Source organism: Salmo salar, chromosome ssa15 (assembly GCF_905237065.1).
Source record: "Salmo salar chromosome ssa15, Ssal_v3.1, whole genome shotgun sequence".
Lineage (NCBI taxonomy): Eukaryota > Metazoa > Chordata > Actinopteri > Salmoniformes > Salmonidae > Salmo > Salmo salar.
The window spans coordinates 18786235-18807177 of NC_059456.1; the positions used below are offsets into that span (position 1 = coordinate 18786235).

Sequence of the window (20943 nt, forward strand, 5' to 3'; positions counted from 1 at the left end):
GATCTGTTTGTGCTTTTCTTCATGACCAACTACTATGGTCAATGACCATAGGAGTTGTCAAGACGGCACAAACAGATCTGGGACCAGGCTAGTGTAGTGTGTTGCTTTGGAAACGCTCGCTGTGATCATATTAACTGTGAAGTTCGCCCATTGTTACGTCCTTCTGTCTGTTTTTACTTGAAGCAAGACTGCATCCCCAATGGCACCCTATTACCTATGGGCCCTGTTTAAACAGTGCACTATAAAGGGAACGGCTCCCTATGGGCCCTGTTTAAACAGTGCACTATAAAGGGAACGGCTCCCTATGGGCCCTGTTTAAACAGTGCACTATAAAGGGAACGGCTCCCTATGGGCCCTGTTTAAACAGTGCACTATAAAGGGAACGGCTCCCTATGGGCCCTGTTTAAACAGTGCACTATAAAGGGAACGGCTCCCTATGGGCCCTGTTTAAACAGTGCACTATAAAGGGAACGGCTCCCTATGGGCCCTGTTTAAACAGTGCACTATAAAGGGAACGGCTCCCTATGGGCCCTGTTTAAACAGTGCACTATAAAGGGAACGGCTCCCTATGGGCCCTGTTTAAACAGTGCACTATAAAGGGAACGGCTCCCTATGGGCCCTGTTTAAACAGTGCACTATAAAGGGAACGGCTCCCTATGGGCCCTGTTTAAACAGTGCACTATAAAGGGAACGGCTCCCTATGGGCCCTGTTTAAACAGTGCACTATAAAGGGAACGGCTCCCTATGGGCCCTGTTTAAACAGTGCACTATAAAGGGAACGGCTCCCTATGGGCCCTGTTTAAACAGTGCACTATAAAGGGAAGAGGGTGCCATTTGAGATGGAACCCAAGACGACGTGTAAAGTTGAAGCATGAACTAAGTATATAGCTTTTTTTTTATGTGATTGTATTTCCTCATTAGAAGTGCATATTTTAATTTTAATAATATATGAACTTAGTCGTCCCCCCCCCCCATCTCGAAGAATGTGACGTTTTCAGTGGCATTAAGTTTGTTATAAATGGGACAAATATACAAGGACCATGATTTTTTTACAAATCTTATCAATTACTACGACTATATGCAGTAAAAAAAAAAAAATTGTAGTTTTAAAAGAAATGATGGAAAATAGTTTGAAGCACCATGTCTAGTGTAGGGAAATGTTCTGTGTTTGTAGAAGACAGGTGTATTCATTCCGCTGATTCTGTTGCAAAACGTTTCGACCAATAGAAACTGTTTGTTTTAGTCCATTTTCAATTCAGGCAGTAAAATGAAGTTCCCTTCATTTAAAAACCAGGATAATTTGACATTTCAATCCCAACCCTGGCAGAATTACAGCCATGTCTCGTGTGTAGCGATTTAAAAAGGAAAGATTCACTCATTTTGAACGTCATTGTTTGAGCGACGTTATTCAAGCTGTAGAAATATGGCCGGTATGACGAGTTGAGTCAGAACATCGCTCAGATGCAAACAAAAAAAGTCAATAGGTGAACCTTTCCTTTTATTAAGGCTAAGTTTGTTATATGGGACAAATATACAAGGACCGTGAATTATTACTACCTACATAGTCCCTGAGTGTAACTATTGTTCTTATGCAGTGGTTTCATAATTGCCTTAAGTACTTTGAAATAAACATGGACTTTGTTCACTCAGTGTGGAGATTAGACTGCTCTTGTACTTTCTTTACGCTTATTGGTCCTTCTGACTGAAGGAACCAGAGACATTTCCCCATCACTGACACAGGAGGGCATCATTCTCTCAAGTCTGAACTAGCCCGTGATTCAAATCAAAAGGCCTATTGTCGACAAGCTCATTGTACTTGGTGGGGGATTGCATTCGTGTTAAAGTAATTGGCACCAACATTCCAGGCTAATAACAAACACTGACACTTGTTGCTAATTTGGCAACTATACATTTTATTTATGTTCTTTAACAGTAATAATACAGCAATGAAAACACACTTGTCCTGATAGGCTTCATATTGATACTCAAGGGTGTATTATAATACTGCTCTGGTCAAAAGTAGTGCTCCATTTGGGACCCAAAAGATCTTAGCCGCTAACGCGAGAAACATTTAAATGTTTGTGTCCCAAATGGCATCATGTGCACTACTTTTTACCAGGGCAAATGGCATCATATCCCCTATCTAGTGCACTACTTTCTACCAGGCCCCATAGGTGCTCTGGTCGAAGTAGTGCACTAGATAGGGTGCCATTTAGGAAATGATCGAACATACATCCATTCCAGCTGACCTAGAAGAGCACAGTCAATAGGTTTGCATTCATGTGGTTGAGATAGCATTTAATTCAGCAGCCTGGTCCTCCCAGATCTGTATAGCTCAATGACCATAGGGTTTGGACCAGGCTATGTTCCTGTAGCTTCCTCTGTCAACTTTCACTAGTCTGTTACCACAAGTCAACAAGAGGAAAACGCCTGGTGGTTATGTTGACGCTTACAAATGGGAATTACTGTGGAATGGTTAACAAAATGGTGGAAATACTTTTTTTTTTTTTTAATTCCTACAGACTAATCTCTGTTTTATTCACCTTCATCACAATCCTCTTCTCTGAGATGATTGCCACATTGAAATTTACCAAATGAACGCAACACAATTTTCCACAAACCTTTGTTCTTCAAAATAAGACAAATCAGAAGTGAGATTTGTAAATCATTTAACTAATTTCCCCCAACAAGTCTGTAAACAATGATAAATGTACTTTATTTTTATACAGTTTAGAATAGGTTTGATTACAATAAATCAGAGCCATGTGTTTAGAAAGTCCGGCCATTGAGGGTGACACTACAACATTCATACTAGAACCCCATTAACATGACACTACAACATTCTATAGCAGCCATGTTAGAGCCCCATTAACATGACACTACAACATTCTATAACAGCCATGTTAGAACCCCATTAACATGACACTACAACATTCTATAGCAGCCATGTTAGAACCCCATTAACATGACACTACAACATTCTATAGCAACCATGTTAGAACCCCATTAACATGACACTACAACATTCTATAGCAACCATGTTAGAACCCCATTAACATGACACTACAACATTCTATAACAGCCATGTTAGAACCCCATTAACATGACACTACAACATTCTATAACAGCCATGTTAGAACCCCATTAACATGACACTACAACATTCTATAGCAGCCATGTTAGAACCCTATTAACATGACACTACAACATTCTATAACAGCCATGTTAGAACCCCATTAACATGACACTACAACATTCTATAGCAGCCATGTTAGAACCCCATTAACATGACACTACAACATTCTATAGCAGCCATGTTAGAACCCCATTAACATGACACTACAACATTCTATAGCAACCATGTTAGAACCCCATTAACACTACAACATTCTATAGCAGCCATGTTAGAACCCTATTAACATGACACTACAACATTCTATAACAGCCATGTTAGAACCCCATTAACACTACAACATTCTATAACAGCCATGTTAGAATCCCATTAACATGACACTACAACATTCTATAACAGCCATGTTAGAACCCCATTAACATGACACTACAACATTCTATAGCAGCCATGTTAGAACCCTATTAACATGACACTACAACATTCTATAACAGCCATGTTAGAACCCCATTAACATGACACTACAACATTCTATAGCAGCCATGTTAGAACCCCATTAACATGACACTACAACATTCTATAGCAGCCATGTTAGAACCCCATTAACATTACATGGGGAATATTTATACAATGCTATGTACCTGAATGTCTAGAATCAGAACAATATAAAACATTATAATATTTGGCCTAAGTCTCTAAATATATGGCTCTGTAATAAACTATGGATGATACAGTTATTATTAGTAAATGTTCACAATGATTTTTCTTATACAAAGTGACGTCATACCATGTGTTTTTTTTTAAATGTTATTTTGTGCAAAATGCTTTAGTAAACTATAATTTTGGCTTTTATGAGGCAAAAAAAAAATTGGCTGAAACAAAAAAGGGAAAGTTTCCAAGGGAGTTTCACAACCCCCTTGGAAATATTCTATGGCTGAGTCCCAAAAGGCACCCTATTCCCTATACCGCTGGTCAAACCTCTAGGCAAAAGTAGTGCACTATATAGGGAATAGGGTGCCTTTTGAGACTAAGCCCCATGACGTTTTTTCGTGCTCCACATTACTTAATAAATATCCGTCGTCCATCTGTATTGCCACATTCAAGTACTAGTCAGAACAAGGAAACTCTGAAATGTCCGACTTGCTAACTGGTTGAACGCAGCTGGTGTATAACTACAACCAAGTCAGTCATTTCAGAGTTTCCTAATTCCCACTAGTACGCGAACGCGGCATAATACTGTGCAAAATGATTGGTTCGGGAAGTGCAAGCTAAGGCTGATACATGGTTGGTAAGTTGACCAAAGGCAACCCAACACTGGATTTTGGTGGACTAGAGGCAACAGGCAAAATTAAGGCGTTAAATTATAAATCTTACAGGAAATGAGCATTGTAGTCAACAACCTATGTAGTCTAACATTCCCACTAATCTTCACTACAACAGCGCTGGTGTGAGTAATAGGGGAGAAAAATAACAAATGTACCCTTCAAAATACGTTCCTGAAAAACACTTTTTTGGCAAATTTGAACAGTTATTAAATTGTGTGTGTAAGTAATATCACTAAGCAGTAACTCCAAATGAATAACACATTTCATTATCACTGTGTTAAAGCCTTTCTGCCTGACTTCTGTCTCGTCTTGGTTTGTCAAAAGGAAGAAGACCCCATCTGAAGAAGACATAGCTCTGAGTGAGATCTGACACCCCTTCTTTTTTTTTACAAAATCAGCTATCTGGTTTGTACCTTGGATTTCTGATGTGACAGAATAAACACACTAAAAGAAAACACAAAAATTACACACTTAGAATGACACTGTGATGAAGACGAGGCTCCTTTTCGACCTACGGAATGTCCTCATTTTTTACAGAAGAACGTAAATCTATGAAGACTGCTACATAGTCTAGAAGTTCAAAACATCCATTGTCCACTCATGGATAATTATGCTTATTATAATAACACGTTCAAAAATGACATTTGCAATGTCCTCGTTTAAACCACTTTCACCTTAAGACTGCAGTTTGAGATTTTTTTTCCCCTCTAAATATTATTGACATTTATTAAGAACATAAGAGAAACAATGAGTTGATTGATGAACAAGAGGATGGGCAGTGAAAATCATTAGATTTGTCTGTAAAAAACATTTGTACAGGCAAGTCTGATTAGGTTTAGCCAAAGTCAGTTATTTCTTATGGAGCATGGCTCGTGTCTGTGTTTGCACTTCTACAATGCAGAAAACCACTCGTCTGTAGCTCAAACCTTTAACAATAAAAATACCTATTTTACCAGAAAGAAATAATACGAATTATAGTACAGAGTCATGGGTTCTCTTAAAGGGGTACACACAAATTAACCATCATGAGTAAAGAACTATGAAAAACAGTTCAAATTAACCCTATTTAAAATCTATAAAACACATTTGTCACAGAAAATAGATGATTTGCAGTACGTTGCAGGTCATTACCACTAAAACAAATCAATAGGGATATTTTAGGTGTGCCAAATATATATAGATTTTTTAAAGTGTGCCACGGTTCAAATAAAGGTTGGGAAAACACTGAGATAGATGGCAGTTTTGGCTGTGTCGCCAAATGGCCAACGGGACTCTGCTCAAAAGTACCATACTGTGAAAGTAAACAGAGTGTCATTTGGGATGCAGCCTTTTATGAAGAGGATGAAAGGAGAACATATGGTTGGTAGCAGACCCTCAGGAAGGGCTACAACCAGAAACCACACGACAAAACTCATTTCTGCCTGGCTCAGCTCGGCTTGGAATCTTTGCGGGTCGCGTTAGTCAGGGGGAGGAAGGGGGTTGAATATTACAGGTCATCGTCCCCGATCCCCTCAAAGGCGTAGTTGCCATGGAAATCGTTGCCGCCGACGTCGCTGGTCCCTCTGAGTGACACAGAGCTCAGCTTGGTCTGAGAGGAGATATGGAGAGAGAGAGAGAAGAGCAGCAGACACCTAAAGCAGACTTTATACATATCCTCTGATTCACTGATAATGACGATTCTGATTCACTGTTAATGACGATTCTGATTCACTGTTAATGACGATTCTGATTCACTGTTAATGACGATTCTGATTCACTGTTAATGACGATTCTGATTCACTGTTAATGACGATTCATTGTTAATGACGATTCTGATTCACTGTTAATGACGATTCTGATTCATTGTTAAATGACGATTCTGATTTCTGATTCACTGTTAATGACGATTCTGATTCACTGTTAATGACGATTCTGATTCATTGTTAAATGACGATTCTGATTCATTGTTAAATGACGATTCTATATGTGATTTTTGGACTCAACATTCAACCCAAGGCTTTTGGAGATCAAAGCATAAGCGTTACTCACTGAGAGTTTGACTATCTGTTCTCGGTCTGGGTCAGGAGAGTCCTGCAGAGGACAAGACGGAAAAACAATGTCAAACATCTCAAAACGTCTTTTATTTTAACAGGGAAGACATATTGCATATTTTATTTCTGCTTCCCGTGACTGTGTTTTTGTATTTTTACACACACACACACACACACACACACACACACACACACACACACAAAAAAATGGTCATCTGTATAGATACCTACATTAAAATATAAAAACAGTCGTCACTGGAAGCACAAATCACCCAGAAAAACAGTTACATTCCTCCACAAATAAGTCCCCAATCAATACTCTAAACTGCCTGAGTGACACCAGAATATCAAGACGAAATGTATTGTGAATGTTCCAATACAGAACATTAAAAACACCCGATCCTTCCACTTCAAACAGCCAACTGTTAGCCTGGGTTCCAGTCTGTTTAGCTATAATTCCACTTCTTGTCAAGCCAAATGTTTGGTATGACACGGAGTACAAGGAGTGGAATGTTAGCACAAAACAGGTTCTGAATTTCAAGCTAACAAAATGCCTATTTTCTGATCGAAGCCCAGTGCAGTTCCGTGTCTCACCAGTAGAGGGGGGGATTTCACAGCTTGCTGACTTTCAGACCGGTGGAGGGAGCCGTTGGGACGTCTCCGCAGCATCTGCCAGAGATAACACACACACAGGAAAATGACACACACACACACACACACACACATACACACATACACACACACACACACACACACACACACACACACACACACAAAAATGACACAGACAGACAGACAGACAGAGACAGACACACATAGGAAAATGACACACACACACACACACACACACAGGAAAATGACACAGACAGAGACAGACAGAGACAGACAGACACACACAGAGACAGACACACACAGAGACAGACACACACACACAGAGACAGACACACACACACAGAGACAGACACACACAGAGACAGACACACACACACAGAGACAGACACACACACACAGAGACAGACACGCAGAGAGACAGACACGCAGACCTTCTTGATGCTGCCTCCTGACTTCTTGACCATCAGCTCATCAACCATCGACTGTAGACAGATGCTCATCATGATTGCCTGAAGACACAAACCAGGGATTTAGATACAAGACACACAAAAACAGTAACTCTAGAGAGACACTGGAGGTCACAAACTCTCCGTGACCCCCCCCAGACTGACCCCTGACCTGTGGGCTGGTGATGGTGACCCACTGGAGACGGTCTTTGCTCATCAGATACTCGAAGGCCAGCTCCAACTTCACCTCACACTGGGCTGAGGAGCAGGGGGAGGTGGAGGCTGTTCCGTTGGCTACTGGGACCTGTTGTAGAGGGGGGGGGGAGGCTGTTCCGTTGGCTACTGGGACCTGCTGTAGAGGGGAGGGAGGGGGTTACTATGGCTGGCATCATCATCATCATCATCATCGTCTCCTGCATCTTCCACTCCCTGCTGCCCCACAGTCATCATCATCTTTCCAACTCCTCATAGAAATGAATGATTCAGTCATCCCTATTGCTTATACGCTCAACGGGATATCAGGCAGTCTGTAGACATGTTGTAACCTGTATCCTCCAAAGCCCCCTTCCTTACCAACCCCTCGTTAGCAGGATGTTATTACCAACCCCTCGTTAGCAGGATGTTATTACCAACCCCTCGTTAGCAGGATGTTATTACCAACCCCTCGTTAGCAGGATGTTATTACCAACCCCTCGTTAGCAGGATGTTATTACCAACCCCTCGTTAGCAGGATGTTATTACCAACCCCTCGTTAGCAGGATGTTATTACCAACCCCTCGTTAGCAGGATGTTATTACCAACCCCTCGTTAGCAGGATGTTATTACCAACCCCTCGTTAGCAGGATGTTATTACCAACCCCTCGTTAGCAGGATGTTATTACCAACCCCTCGTTAGCAGGATGTTATTACCAACCCCTCGTTAGCAGGATGTTATTACCAACCCCTCGTTAGCAGGATGTTATTACCAACCCCTCGTTAGCAGGATGTTATTACCAACCCCTCGTTAGCAGGATGTTATTACCAACCCCTCGTTAGCAGGATGTTATTACCAACCCCTCGTTAGCAGGATGTTATTACCAACCCCTCGTTAGCAGGATGTTATTACCAACCCCTCGTTAGCAGGATGTTATTACCAACCCCTCGTTAGCAGGATGTTATTACCAACCCCTCGTTAGCAGGATGTTATTACCAACCCCTCGTTAGCAGGATGTTATTACCAACCCCTCGTTAGCAGGATGTTATTACCAACCCCTCGTTAGCAGGATGTTCTGCCCAGCCTCCCTTGAGGCAGACACAGGGCCTCTCAATAGCAGTCTGTTTGTACAGTGCCTCTCCAAGGGTCCTCTAGTCTGCTGTTGGTCAGTTGGGACAGCAATTATTATTTATTTGTAATTATTAGATGAGACTTTAATTTTGCCCTTACTGCTATTAGCCTATGGAAACACATTGAATAACATTCATATATGGCAAAACAGATATGTACAAGTATGTTTTGAAGTGTCTGTCCTACACAGATCTCTGGATTTTTATTAATACTTTCTTTTTACCCCATATTTAAGTCCTTTTTTTTGTTGTTGTCACTAAAGTACTTCCATAGGCTTGTGGGCGTTCTAGAGGAAAACAACTTGTTTGTGTGCAGCTCAAACCGGTTGGCTGTTACACACAGAAGTTGACAGATCGGCGGTTCCAACTTCAGACAAGTCCCGTGATGCTGGTGGGTTTCATGAGGAAAATAACGGAGAACACCATCGTGTTTCTGAGAGTCTCGTCTTTCCACAGAGGGGTGGTCATTGGGATGTGCATCATTTCAAGGCCATTCGATACCGATCTAGATAACATAGGCTCCGATACGACACAGGGAATGATAAAGTTTTAGTTTGAAACGATTCACTGCAATTCGGTTTTATCAAAGGAACGAATCGATTCGGGTGCGATATGATTATTTTCCATTCTACAATTAAACTCTACTGCTGACTGAGCTTGACTTCTGTGTGTTGTGTATATATATATATATATATATATATATATATATATATTAGTTGGTAGAGCATGGTGTTTGCAACGCCAGAGTTGTGGGTTCGATTCCCACGGGGGACCAGTTTGGGAGGAATATATATTTTTTTAATATAAATGTATGCACTCACTACTGTAAGTCGCTCTGGATAAGAGCGTCTGCTAAATGACTAAAATGTAAATGTAAAATGTATGTAGGCTGACAACTCTACTGCTGACTGAGCTGCCTTCTGTGTGGTGTGTAGATTATAATATATATATATATATATATATATATATATATATATATATATATATATATATATATATATATATATATATACACACACACACACACACACACCACACACACACACACACACACACACACACACACACACACACACACACACACACACACACACACACACACACACACACTATAGAGGTGTGTGTATGTAGGCTGAAACTCTACTGCTCTATGTCCTCTACTTACTTCAGTCAGACGGCCATCGTTGAAGACAAAGTCTTAGTCGTAGGTGCCAGGCGCACCGGTTTGTGTCAAGAAATGCAACGCTGTTCGATTTTTCACACTCAACAGTTTCCCGTGTGTATCAAGAACGGTCCACCACCCAAAGGACATTTAGCCAATTTGACACAATTGTGGGAAGCATTGGAGTCAACATGGGCCAGCATCCCCTGTGGAATTCTTCTGAGACTGTTCTGAGGGCAAAACGGGCTGCAATTCAATATTAGGACGGTGTTCCCAATGGTTTGTCTACTCAGTGTATAGCAGAACTTTGGATTTCACCCATCTCCTAATCAAATGGTTTAGACTGTTTGGAAGTTGACGGACTCGGAGTAGAGATCTTTTCACGGGTCCAAAAAGTTAGACCCGAACGGACCCAGGAACAATCAGACCTGGCCCGAATTGACCCAATAATTTTGTTGAAAAATGGGGAACCGGACCCAAACGGACTCGAGAACAATCGAATTGACCACAGGGGGAACTCGACCTAGACCCATCCCGTAACGGGTACGGGTCCAGACCAGATTGGATCTGAGTGACAGAAAAAAGGTTATTAAATCAGCCAGGTTTTTCTTCTGGTTAACAAATAGGTCTTTACATGTTTGCTAGGTCTTCTATAAATAAATAAATTCACCTCATTAGCGTAAAATAAATATGCCATAGGCTATGCAGAGCCACGGTCACTGGAGTCTATCAGCTCTAGTTCCATAGACTAGAGAACCGATGACAATGAGACAGGACCCGACCCGGATCGGAGGGACAAGTTAGAATATCAGACCCGAAACCCAAATCAGGCCCGGGTCAGGTCTCATGAAGTCCTCCAACTCTGAGTGAGCGTCTCTTCTTCTCCCATTCCAACCATGCAGTCTCTTTATTGTTAGCTTATTTTTTACCTTTATTTAACTAGGCAAGTCAGTTAAGAACAAATTCTTATTTACAATGACGGCCTACCAGAGGGCAAAAGGCCTCCTGCGGGGACGGAGGCCTGGGATAAAAAAAATTAAATAATAACATAAAATATAAATATAGGACAAAACACACATCACAACACTACATAAAAGAGACCTAAGACAACAACATAGCAAAGCAGCAACACATTTTTACAAACATTTGAATGCTGAAAGTGACCTGCAGATGTACCAGATCAGGAATAGGCCTACCTCTCATTGGACACAGTGTGCAGTTTGACTAGGCTACTGGTAATGTCTGGTGTTCCTCGGCATTCAAAATGACTTGTAGCTCAATGACTGGCACAACAATAACATACTTAGTTTCCACACTGAAGGAGACGACACAGTGGTCACAAAAGAAAAGGTATTTTCGGAAGGTAGAAAGTAATTTGAGCAAAAACATTTTAGAGAACCGGCTATTGGTAACTTTTGAATCGATTATCTGACCGATGCATGGTACATTTGGATTGGTTTGGTGTCCCGTTGGAATCGAGGACCGATGCATATCGGGTGAAATCGTTACATTCCTTGTGGGCATATTATTTTCTAGCCCAAACCGTTCGGACGGTACTGAAGTTTTTGTGAGAAGACCGATTTTCGGGATGTCTCCTGGTCTGACAAAAACCGCTGTAGCTATGCAACTTTCCACAACTGATGCGGAAGGCTGGCGGATGCGGTGAATTGAGATGCAGCTCAAAGCAAAATAAAAACAGATCTCTAGCTTAAAGCTGAAATGTCACTTTTCTGGGACGATCCGACAAAAATTCACCAAGAAATATGTGTTATGGATCTGTCATTCTTTTTGAAAGAATGTCTAAAAAGCGGTATATCTGTTCTATGAGGGCTATTTCTATGCTTCCCGTTCTTAAATGTCGTTGTTTTGCGTCTTTTACTTTCGGTTTTGTTCACCAGGTTCAAATAGCTGAACATTTTCAGTTATGGAAAATATATTTCACAGCGGTTTAGAAGATATAATGATTCTCTACACTTGCATGTTTTGTCACAAACTGAAATTAGGTGAACTAGTAGGATTTTAGCAACCAGAAAGTGCCTGAACGATATCTGCATAGTGCTCCAGCTAGCCGCTGGGTTTGGTAGCGGTCCAGCTAGCCGCTGGGTTTGGTAGCGGTCCAGTTAGCCGCTGGGTTTGGTAGCGGTCCAGTTAGCCGCTGGGTTTGGTAGCGGTCCAGCTAGCCGCTGGGTTTGGTAGCGGTCCAGCTAGCCGCTGGGTTTGGTAGCGGTCCAGCTAGCCGCTGGGTTTGGTAGCGGTCCAGTTAGCCGCTGGGTTTGGTAGCGGTCCAGTTAGCCGCTGGGTTTGGTAGCGGTCCAGTTAGCCGCTGGGTTTGGTAGCGGTCCAGTTAGCCGCTGGGTTTGGTAGCGGTCCAGTTAGCCGCTGGGTTTGGTAGCGGTCCAGTTAGCCGCTGGGTTTGGTAGCGGTCCAGTTAGCCGCTGGGTTTGGTAGCGGTCCAGTTAGCCGCTGGGTTTGGTAGCGGTCCAGTTAGCCGCTGGGTTTGGTAGCGGTCCAGTTAGCCGCTGGGTTTAGTAGCGGTCCAGTTAGCCGCTGGGTTTGGTAGCGGTCCAGTTAGCCGCTGGGTTTAGTAGTGGTCCAGTTAGATACTGGTCCATTTACAGGCTTTTGATGGTTAGTTTCAGTCCCAGCTGTCTCTTAGAGGTGCTGTGTTGTACCAAAGACAGAACTGAACAATGTTCCCTGTTAGCATCTGGATGCTACAGCTGCTACAGTTCACCTCTTTAATAGGTCTGTTGTAATACATTGATATGGATTAAAAAAGAAACCCCTGCTATAGTCAGATTAACTCATTATGTTATCAATCTCTATCCCTTCAAGAGAAGTCTACATTTATAGAGGTGTGTGGAGAAGATTGACAGTTAAAACTGCAGTGGTTTTTTATGTCCTCCCCTGCACTGTACCCTAACATGCCTTAGAATTAGCTTCAGCCGTATATATATATTACAGTAAAGGATTGGGCTCTCTGAGAGGAGGCAGTGGGTCGATAAAGAGATAACACATAGGTGGGAATCTGTGTGTGAGTCAGGGCTATGTATTAGGGTAAGTGGTCTGATGAAAACAATGATGGTGTAGTGCTCAGCAGTTTCCCCAGAGAAGAGGAGAACAGAGGAGAGGAGAACAGAAGAGAACAGAGGAGAGGAGAACAGAGGAGAGGAGAACAAAGGAGAATAGAGGAGAGGAGAACAGAGGAGAGGAGAACAGATGAGAGGAGAACAGATGAGAGGAGAACAGAGGATAGGAGAACAGAGGATAGGAGAACAGAGGATAGGAGAACAGAGGAGAACAGAGGATAGGAGAAAAGAGGAGAAAAGAGGAGAGGAGAAACGAGGAGAACAGAGGACAAAAGAGGAGAGGAGAACAGAGGAGAGGAGAACAGAGGAGAGGAGAACAGAGGACAACAGAGGACAAAAGAGGAGAGGAGAACAGAGGAGAAAAGAGGAGAAGAGGAGAATAGAGGAGAGGAGAACAGAGGAGAGGAGAAAAGAGGAGAACAGAGGAGAGGAGAAAAGAGGAGAACAGAGGAGAGGAGAACAGAAGAGAACAGAGGAGAGGAGAACAGAGGAGAGGAGAACAAAGGAGAATAGAGGAGAGGAGAACAGAGAATAGAGGAGAGGAGAACAGAGGAGAGGAGAACAAAGGAGAACAGAGAGGAGAACAGAGGAGAAAAGAGGAGAGGAGAACAGAAGAGAACAGAGGAGAGGAGAACAAAGGAGAGGAGAACAAAGGAGAATAGAGGAGAGGAGAACAGTGGAGAACAGAGGATAGGAGAACAGAGGATAGGAGAAAAGAGGAGAGGAGAAAAGAGGAGAACAGAGGACAAAAGAGGAGAGGAGAACAGAACAGAGGAGAACAGAGGAGAGGAGAACAGAGGAGAAAAGAGGAGAGGAGAACAGAGGAGAGGAGAACAGAGGAGAACAGAGGAGAGGAGAACAGAGGAGAAAAGAGGAGAGGAGAACAGAGGAGAGGAGAACAGAGGAGAGGAGAATAGAGGAGAAAAGAGGAGAGGAGAATAGAGGAGAAAAGAGGAGAGGAGAACAGAGGAGAGGAGAACAGAGGAGAAAAGAGGAGAAGAGAACAGCGGAGAATAGAGGAGAGGAGAACAGAGGAGAGGTGGAGAAAAGAGTGTCTGGCAGGGAATAAAGACATTTACCTGGAACACAGAGTAACCATAGATCAGTGTCTCCTCTAGGAGCACCATCACTATAGTAACCATAGATCAGTGTCTCCTCTAGGAGCACCATCACTATAGTAACCATAGATCAGTGTCTCCTCTAGGAGCACCGTCACCATAGTAACCATAGATCAGTGTCTCCTCTAGGGGCACCGTCACTATAGTAACCATAGATCAGTGTCTCCTCTAGGAGCACCATCACTATAGTAACCATAGATCAGTGTCTCCTCTAGGAGCACCGTCACCATAGTAACCATAGATCAGTGTCTCCTCTAGGAGCACCATCACTATAGTAACCATAGATCAGTGTCTCCTCTAGGAGCACCATCACTATAGTAACCATAGATCAGTGTCTCCTCTAGGAGCACCGTCACCATAGTAACCATAGATCAGTGTCTCCTCTAGGAGCACCATCACTATAGTAACCATAGATCAGTGTCTCCTCTAGGAGCACCATCACTATAGAGAAGAATAGAATAACTTTATGTTGGGGGGGGGGTTACTTACAGAAGACGTGACCCGCCAGCACCGCATGCGAGTGACCTTGAAGCTCCCCTCTTTCATCTGTTCATTGGGCAGCTTGACCTGGAAGTTGAGTTCGTTGTTCCCAGCGGAGACGATTGCGTGACAGCCTTTCTCCGGGAAGTCTGTCACACATGGATCAAATTGGATGTAGCCAAAGTACTTCAGCGTCTGGCATAGCCTAATGAACTGGAGAGAGACGTAGAGAACATGAAGCACTGGAAAATCATTTGAGATATATATATATATATACACACACATATATATACATACACACACACACACACACACACACACACACACACACACACACACACACACACACACACACAGCAGTATGTGGACAACCCTCCAAATTTGTGGATTCAGCTATTTCAGCCACCCCTGTTGCTGACAGTCAGTCTGTCCTCTGTTGCAACGCTCCCTAATGAGTTCCAAACTGCCTCTGGAAGCAACGTCAGCACAAGAACTGTTCGCCGGGAGCTTCATGAAATGGGTTTCCGTGGCCGAGCAGCCGCACACAAGCCTAAGATCACCATGCGCAATGCCAAGCGTCGACTGGAGTGGTGTAAAGCTCACCGCCATTGGACTCACTGGAAACGCCAGGAGAATGCATGGTGCCAACTGTAAAGTTTGGTGGAGGAGGAATAATGGTCTGGGGCTGTTTTTCATGGTTCGGGCCTCTTAGTTCCAGTGAAGGGAAATCTTAATACTACAGCATACAATGACATTCTAGACGATTCTGTACTTCCAACTTTGTGGCAACAGTTTGGGGAAGGCCCTTTCCTGTTTCAGCATGACAATGCCCCTGTGACATAACAAAGAGTACAAGGTGTGGAATGTTAGCTTCTTCTCCACTAGACAGCTGGCGGACACCGTTACAGCTGGCGGGCGGACACCGTTACAGCTGGCGGGCGGACACCGTTACAGCTGGCGGGCGGACACCGTTACAGCTGGCGGGCGGACACCGTTACAGCTGGCGGGCGGACACCGTTACAGCTGGCGGGCGGACACCGTTACAGCTGGCGGACACGGTTACAGCTGGCGGACACGGTTACAGCTGGCGGACACAGTGTTGCGTTAAAAGGATCAGGACGATGGGCTATCTTACTTCTTTCTTGGAGCCTTTCTCCTGCAGTGATTTGAGCTGTCTGTGTTGGTCCTTGTTAACGAGGATCCAGCCTCTCTCTATGTCAGACACCGTCTAGGGAGAGAAGAGAGACAATCATCTTTCTGCTCTAAACCATTCTTGGAGAGGCTTTACTTAAAACCCGAGAAACACATTTGAATTCTAAGTCCAAAACAAACTATTCCACTGTTGTTTTGTTCAAGTAGAATTAAACACACACATACACACAAGTCAAATGACACACACAAGTTGCACAAAATGGCAAGCGCACACACACAGAGTTGATTCTCTTTCCAAGAAAAGATTGCATTCTTTGGCCCGTAACATTAGCTATGCCCCCACACTGAGTCAACAGCCTGCCAAACACACACACACAGATGGAGCACTGAGTCAACAGCCTGCCAAACACACACACACACACACGGAATGCTGAGCCAGCAGGCAGATTCTAATCAAATCAGCATAAGAAAACAACAGCATGTTGTTGCTGCTGAATGTGTGTGTGTGTGTGTGTGTGTGTGTGTGTGTGTCTGCATAGAGGGCGGGCTCTGTTGCCAATGGCACCCTACTCCCTATATGGTGCAGTAATTTGGACCAGAGGACTATGGGCCATAGTAAAAAGTAGTGCAGTAATTTGTACCAGAGGACTATGGGCCATAGTAAAAAGTATTGCAGTAATTTGGACCAGAGGACTATGGGCCATAGTAAAAAGTAGTGCAGTAATTTGGACCAGAGGACTATGGGCCATAGTAAAAAGTAGTGCAGTAATTTGAGAGTAGGGTGCCATTTGGGGCACAACCATGGGTTGAAGATGCCACACCTCCCTGACAACCTCATTGGATAATGGAAGGGACCAGGGTTGCAGAGGAGGGGTCAGAGTAGGAGGAGGAGAGGAGAAGGGAAGCAGGAAATAACATTACATTTGAAAAATGAGGACAGTAAACTGTTAAAAATATTACTATTAGTGACGAGGTGGGGGTTCTAAAGAAAAAGCCATCTCTCAGACTGGCCAATAAAAAAAAAAAATTAAAGATGGGCAAAAGAACACAGACACTGGACAGAGGAACTCTTGCCTGGAAGGCCAGCATCCCGGAGTCGCCTCTTCACTGTTGACGTTGAGACTGGTGTTTTGTGGGTAATATTTAATGGAGATGCCAGTTGAGGACTTGTAAGGCATCTGTTTCTCAAACTAGACACTAATGTACTTGTCCTCTTGCTCAGTTGTGCACCGGGGCCTCCCACTCCTCTTTCTATTCTGGTTAGAGCTAGTTTGCGCTGTTCTGTGAAGGGAGTATGTGGCGGATGAATCCGAATTAGTTGGGTAACATAGATAATTAAGATGTTTTATTTGCATAGTATGCTTATGTGAGATTCTTGTCATATGTGAATGTATCTGTTAAACCATGTGAATGGATGGCGTGATTAATGGGGAACCAATTACTTGTCTCCACAATGTCTGTGCGCAAGTCACTCCCTCCTTTGGCATTGGGGGAAGGTGTATGGCAGTGTCTGGAAACATTGTATGTCCTCTCTGATGTTGCACTTATCCTGGGATAGTGTATGACCTAGAGGCTCACTCCCCTCAGTGAGCTTGTCCAGGAGTGGAGTCAAGAGGGGGTTTACTTGAGATGGGAGTATCTAGAGTTGTCAATTGATTTATGCCATTGGATGAGCTAATGGTTCTGTTCTGTACCGTACCAGGGAGAGACTGTTCCAGTTTGGAGTTGGAGGACCAGACACTGGTCTGTACAATGAACACTGTTGATAAAGCAGTTGCTGTCTGCTATGTTTTATAGATATCTTTCATACAAATCTTAACCTTGTGACCCATTCTATGTGTCTGTGGTTCGTCATGTACGTTGAGAGGGGTGTATCTTGGCTATAAAAGATTTTTGTACTTTTGTGTAGTCACTTTTCAAATGGTTCATTAGAGATAGCACATCATTGAAAGTCAAAGTGCTTTTGCAAAAGCATCTTAATTATTAAAGATGTAGTTTTAAGTATAACTCTGACTGGTGTGTGAAGTTTGTAACTCTCCTCATTTGGTAATGCAGAAATTAGCCACCACAAGTAGTACAGAGGCTTTGTATGAGATCTTCAGTTTCTTGGCAATATCTCGCATGGAATAACCTTCCTTTCTCAGAACAAGAATAGTCTGACACTGTATTTCTGATCAATGTGATGTTATTTTAAAATGGACAATTTTTTTTGCTTTTCTTCTAAAACAAGGACATTTCTAAGTGACCCAAACTTTTGAACGGTAGTATGTGTGTGTGTGTATATATATATATATATAGTAGGTTCAGAACTCACCTGAGTGTATAGTAGGTTTAGTCCCACTCTGTTGTCCATTACATCAGTGTCATACGCCGTGTCCCAGTAACTACAGAGAGAGAGACAGAGAGAGACAGAGAGAGAGACAGAGAGAGAGACAGAGAGAGAGACAGAGAGAGAGACAGAGAGACCAGAAAGACAGAGAGAGAGACAGAGAGAGAGAGAGCAGAGAGACAGAGAGAGAGACAGAGAGACAGAGAGAGAGACAGAGAGAGAGACAGAGACAGAGACAGAGACAGAGAGACAGAGAGAGAGACAGAGAGAGAGACAGAGAGAGAGACAGAGAGAGAGACAGAGAGAGAGACAGAGAGAGAGACAGAGAGAGAGACAGAGAGACCAGAAAGACAGAGAGAGAGACAGAGAGAGAGACAGAGAGAGAGACAGAGAGAGAGACCAGAAAGACAGACAGAGTATTGGTTATCAGCACTCACAATGCTTGAATTTCAATGAACACAAACAATTTGGATAGCAGTCAAGAACGGATGTCCAATATACTGTTGTGGCTGCAGAAAAGAGAGTGTGTTCTTCTCACTACAGCCTGTAACGACCCTGCTACACTACAGACATCACGGCCGTGTGTTGTTCTCACTACAGACATCACGGCCGTGTGTTGTTCTCACTACAGACATCACGGCCGTGTGTTGTTCTCACTACAGACATCACGGCCGTGTGTTGTTCTCACTACAGCCTGTAACGACCCTGCTACACTACAGACATCACGGCCGTGTGTTGTTCTCACTACAGACATCACGGCCGTGTGTTGTTCTCACTACAGACATCACGGCCATGTGTTGTTCTCACTACAGCCTGTAACGACCCTGCTACAAACAGGCATTGCCATCAGCCACTGTGATTCTTTGAAATCAATGAAAGCTGCTATACTGCCTGTGTGGCGCTCACGTTGCGTCACGTCCAATGGCAGCACTGAATGTTTTGAACTCTGATACTTCAGTCTGCATTTCAATTAGAAATTCAAATCAGTTGGACCCCCCCCCCCCCCATAAGAGCATTGTGTAATTTCCTGCAAAACATTTTAGAGCACCCTCGTCTGAGTGTACCAGAGCGCAGAATAACTGATGAATTTACTAACACTCAACACCCGCTGAATCTGGCCGATGTCAGTAAACGTTGACAAAAAAGCGTAATGAAATAGTTGCCAGCAGCACAGTTACCAACGCTCTGGATAACATGAAAAAAGCCTAACCAGCTCTGCTAGGGAGAGTAAAATGGGCAGAGTGAGGTGTTCTCTCATTATGTGTCTGGAAGTAGCTAGCCAACGTTAGCCATGTTAGCTTGGGTGCTCGACTGCTGTTAGGTCAGAACACTCAGATCAACCCTACTCCTCGGTCTGAACGCTCCAAGAGCGAAACGCTCTGAATTTCCAAACGAACAATCTGACAACGCTCTGAGATGATGAACGCCCAGAGCACTCCAGATTAAATTTTCGAACACAACCGTAGTATAAACCAGCCTTCTTCAGTTTTGAAATCTTTGGCTGTTTAGTACATGGCCTCACATGTGAATCCTTAAAGAGATGGGTGGGGCTAAGGCTTAAGAGGGTGTGAACAATGCTGAATGGGTGTAGACAAAGAAGAGCGCTCCAGTAGGTACCAAAACATTCACGGGCCATTTTCTAAAAAATGAGATTACAAGTTCATCAACATTCAAAGCAGAATTATTTTCCCGTTGTTCCTCAACTGTAGTGTATGATATACAATTTTCTAGCTCTGAGTCTCTACTTTTATCTAATGTAACATATGGCTAACTTACAGTTGAAGTCGGAAGTTTACATACACTTTGGTTGGAGTCATTAAAACTCGTTTTTCAGCCACTCCACAAATTTCTTGTTAACAAACTATAGTTTTTGCATGACACAAGTAATTTTTCCAACAATTGTTTACAGACAGATTATTTTACTTATAATTCACTGTATCACAATTCCAGTGGGTCAGAAGTTTACATACACTAAGTTGACTGTGCCTTTAAACAGCTTGGAAAATTCCAGAAAATGATGTCATGGCTTTAGAAGCTTCTGATAGGCTAATTGACATCATTTGAGTCAATTGGAGGTGTACCTGTGGATGTTTTTCAAGGCCTACCTTCAAACTCAGTGCCTCTTTGCTTGACATCATGGGGAAATCAAAAGAAATCAGCCAAGACCTCAGAAAAAAAAATTGTAGACCTGATTGTCTGATTGATACTTGGGAGCAATTTCCAAACGCCTGAAGGTACCGCGTTCATCTGTACAAACAATAGTACGCAAGTATAAACTCCATGGGACCACACAGCCATCATACCGCTCAGGAAGGAGACGCGTTCTGTCTCCTAGAGATGAACGTACTTTGGTGTGAAAAGTGCAAATCAATCCCAGAACAACAGCAAAGGACCTTGTGAAGATGCTGGAGGAAACAGGTACAAAGGTATATATATTTCCAGAGTAAAACGTGTCCTATATTAACATAACCGGAAAGGCCACTCAGCAAGGAAGAAGCCACTGCTCCAAAACCGGCATAAAAAAAGCCAGACTAAGGTTTGCAACTGCACATGGGGACAAAGATCGTACTTTTTGGAGAAAAGTCCTCTGGTCTGATGAAACAAATATAGAACTGTTTGGCCATAATAACCATCGTTATGTTTGGAGGAAAAAGGGGGAGGCTTGCAAGCCGAAGAACACCATCCCAACCGTGAAGCACAGGGGTGGCAGCATCATGTTCTGGGGATGCTTTGCTGCAGGAGGGACA

At 43.2% G+C, this 20943-nt stretch overlaps 1 protein-coding gene across 9 annotated transcripts in view; it reads right to left on the reverse strand.

Annotated features, from left to right (window-relative positions):
* Positions 1-3746: 3746 nt before the first annotated feature.
* The window catches only part of LOC106571015 (sorting nexin-17), a 64350-nt gene continuing 47153 nt past the window's right edge, over positions 3747-20943 (reverse strand). For 6 of the 9 annotated variants that reach the window (XM_045695522.1, XM_045695520.1, XM_045695521.1 and 3 more), the window contains 8 exons: positions 18182-18251; positions 15851-15943; positions 14725-14928; positions 7716-7895; positions 7529-7606; positions 7080-7154; positions 6484-6525; positions 3747-6043 (listed from right to left, as the gene is read on the reverse strand). In XM_045695522.1, coding sequence (XP_045551478.1) covers positions 5942-6043; positions 6484-6525; positions 7080-7154; positions 7529-7606; positions 7716-7895; positions 14725-14928; positions 15851-15943; positions 18182-18251 — 844 coding nt within the window. In that variant the 3' untranslated portion in view covers positions 3747-5941. Of the gene's footprint in view, positions 6044-6483; positions 6526-7079; positions 7155-7528; positions 7607-7708; positions 7896-8792; positions 8896-14724; positions 14929-15850; positions 15944-18181; positions 18252-20943 lie in introns of those variants that run through there. The other 3 variants (XR_006759128.1, XR_006759129.1, XR_006759130.1) reach the window with 3 other exon arrangements.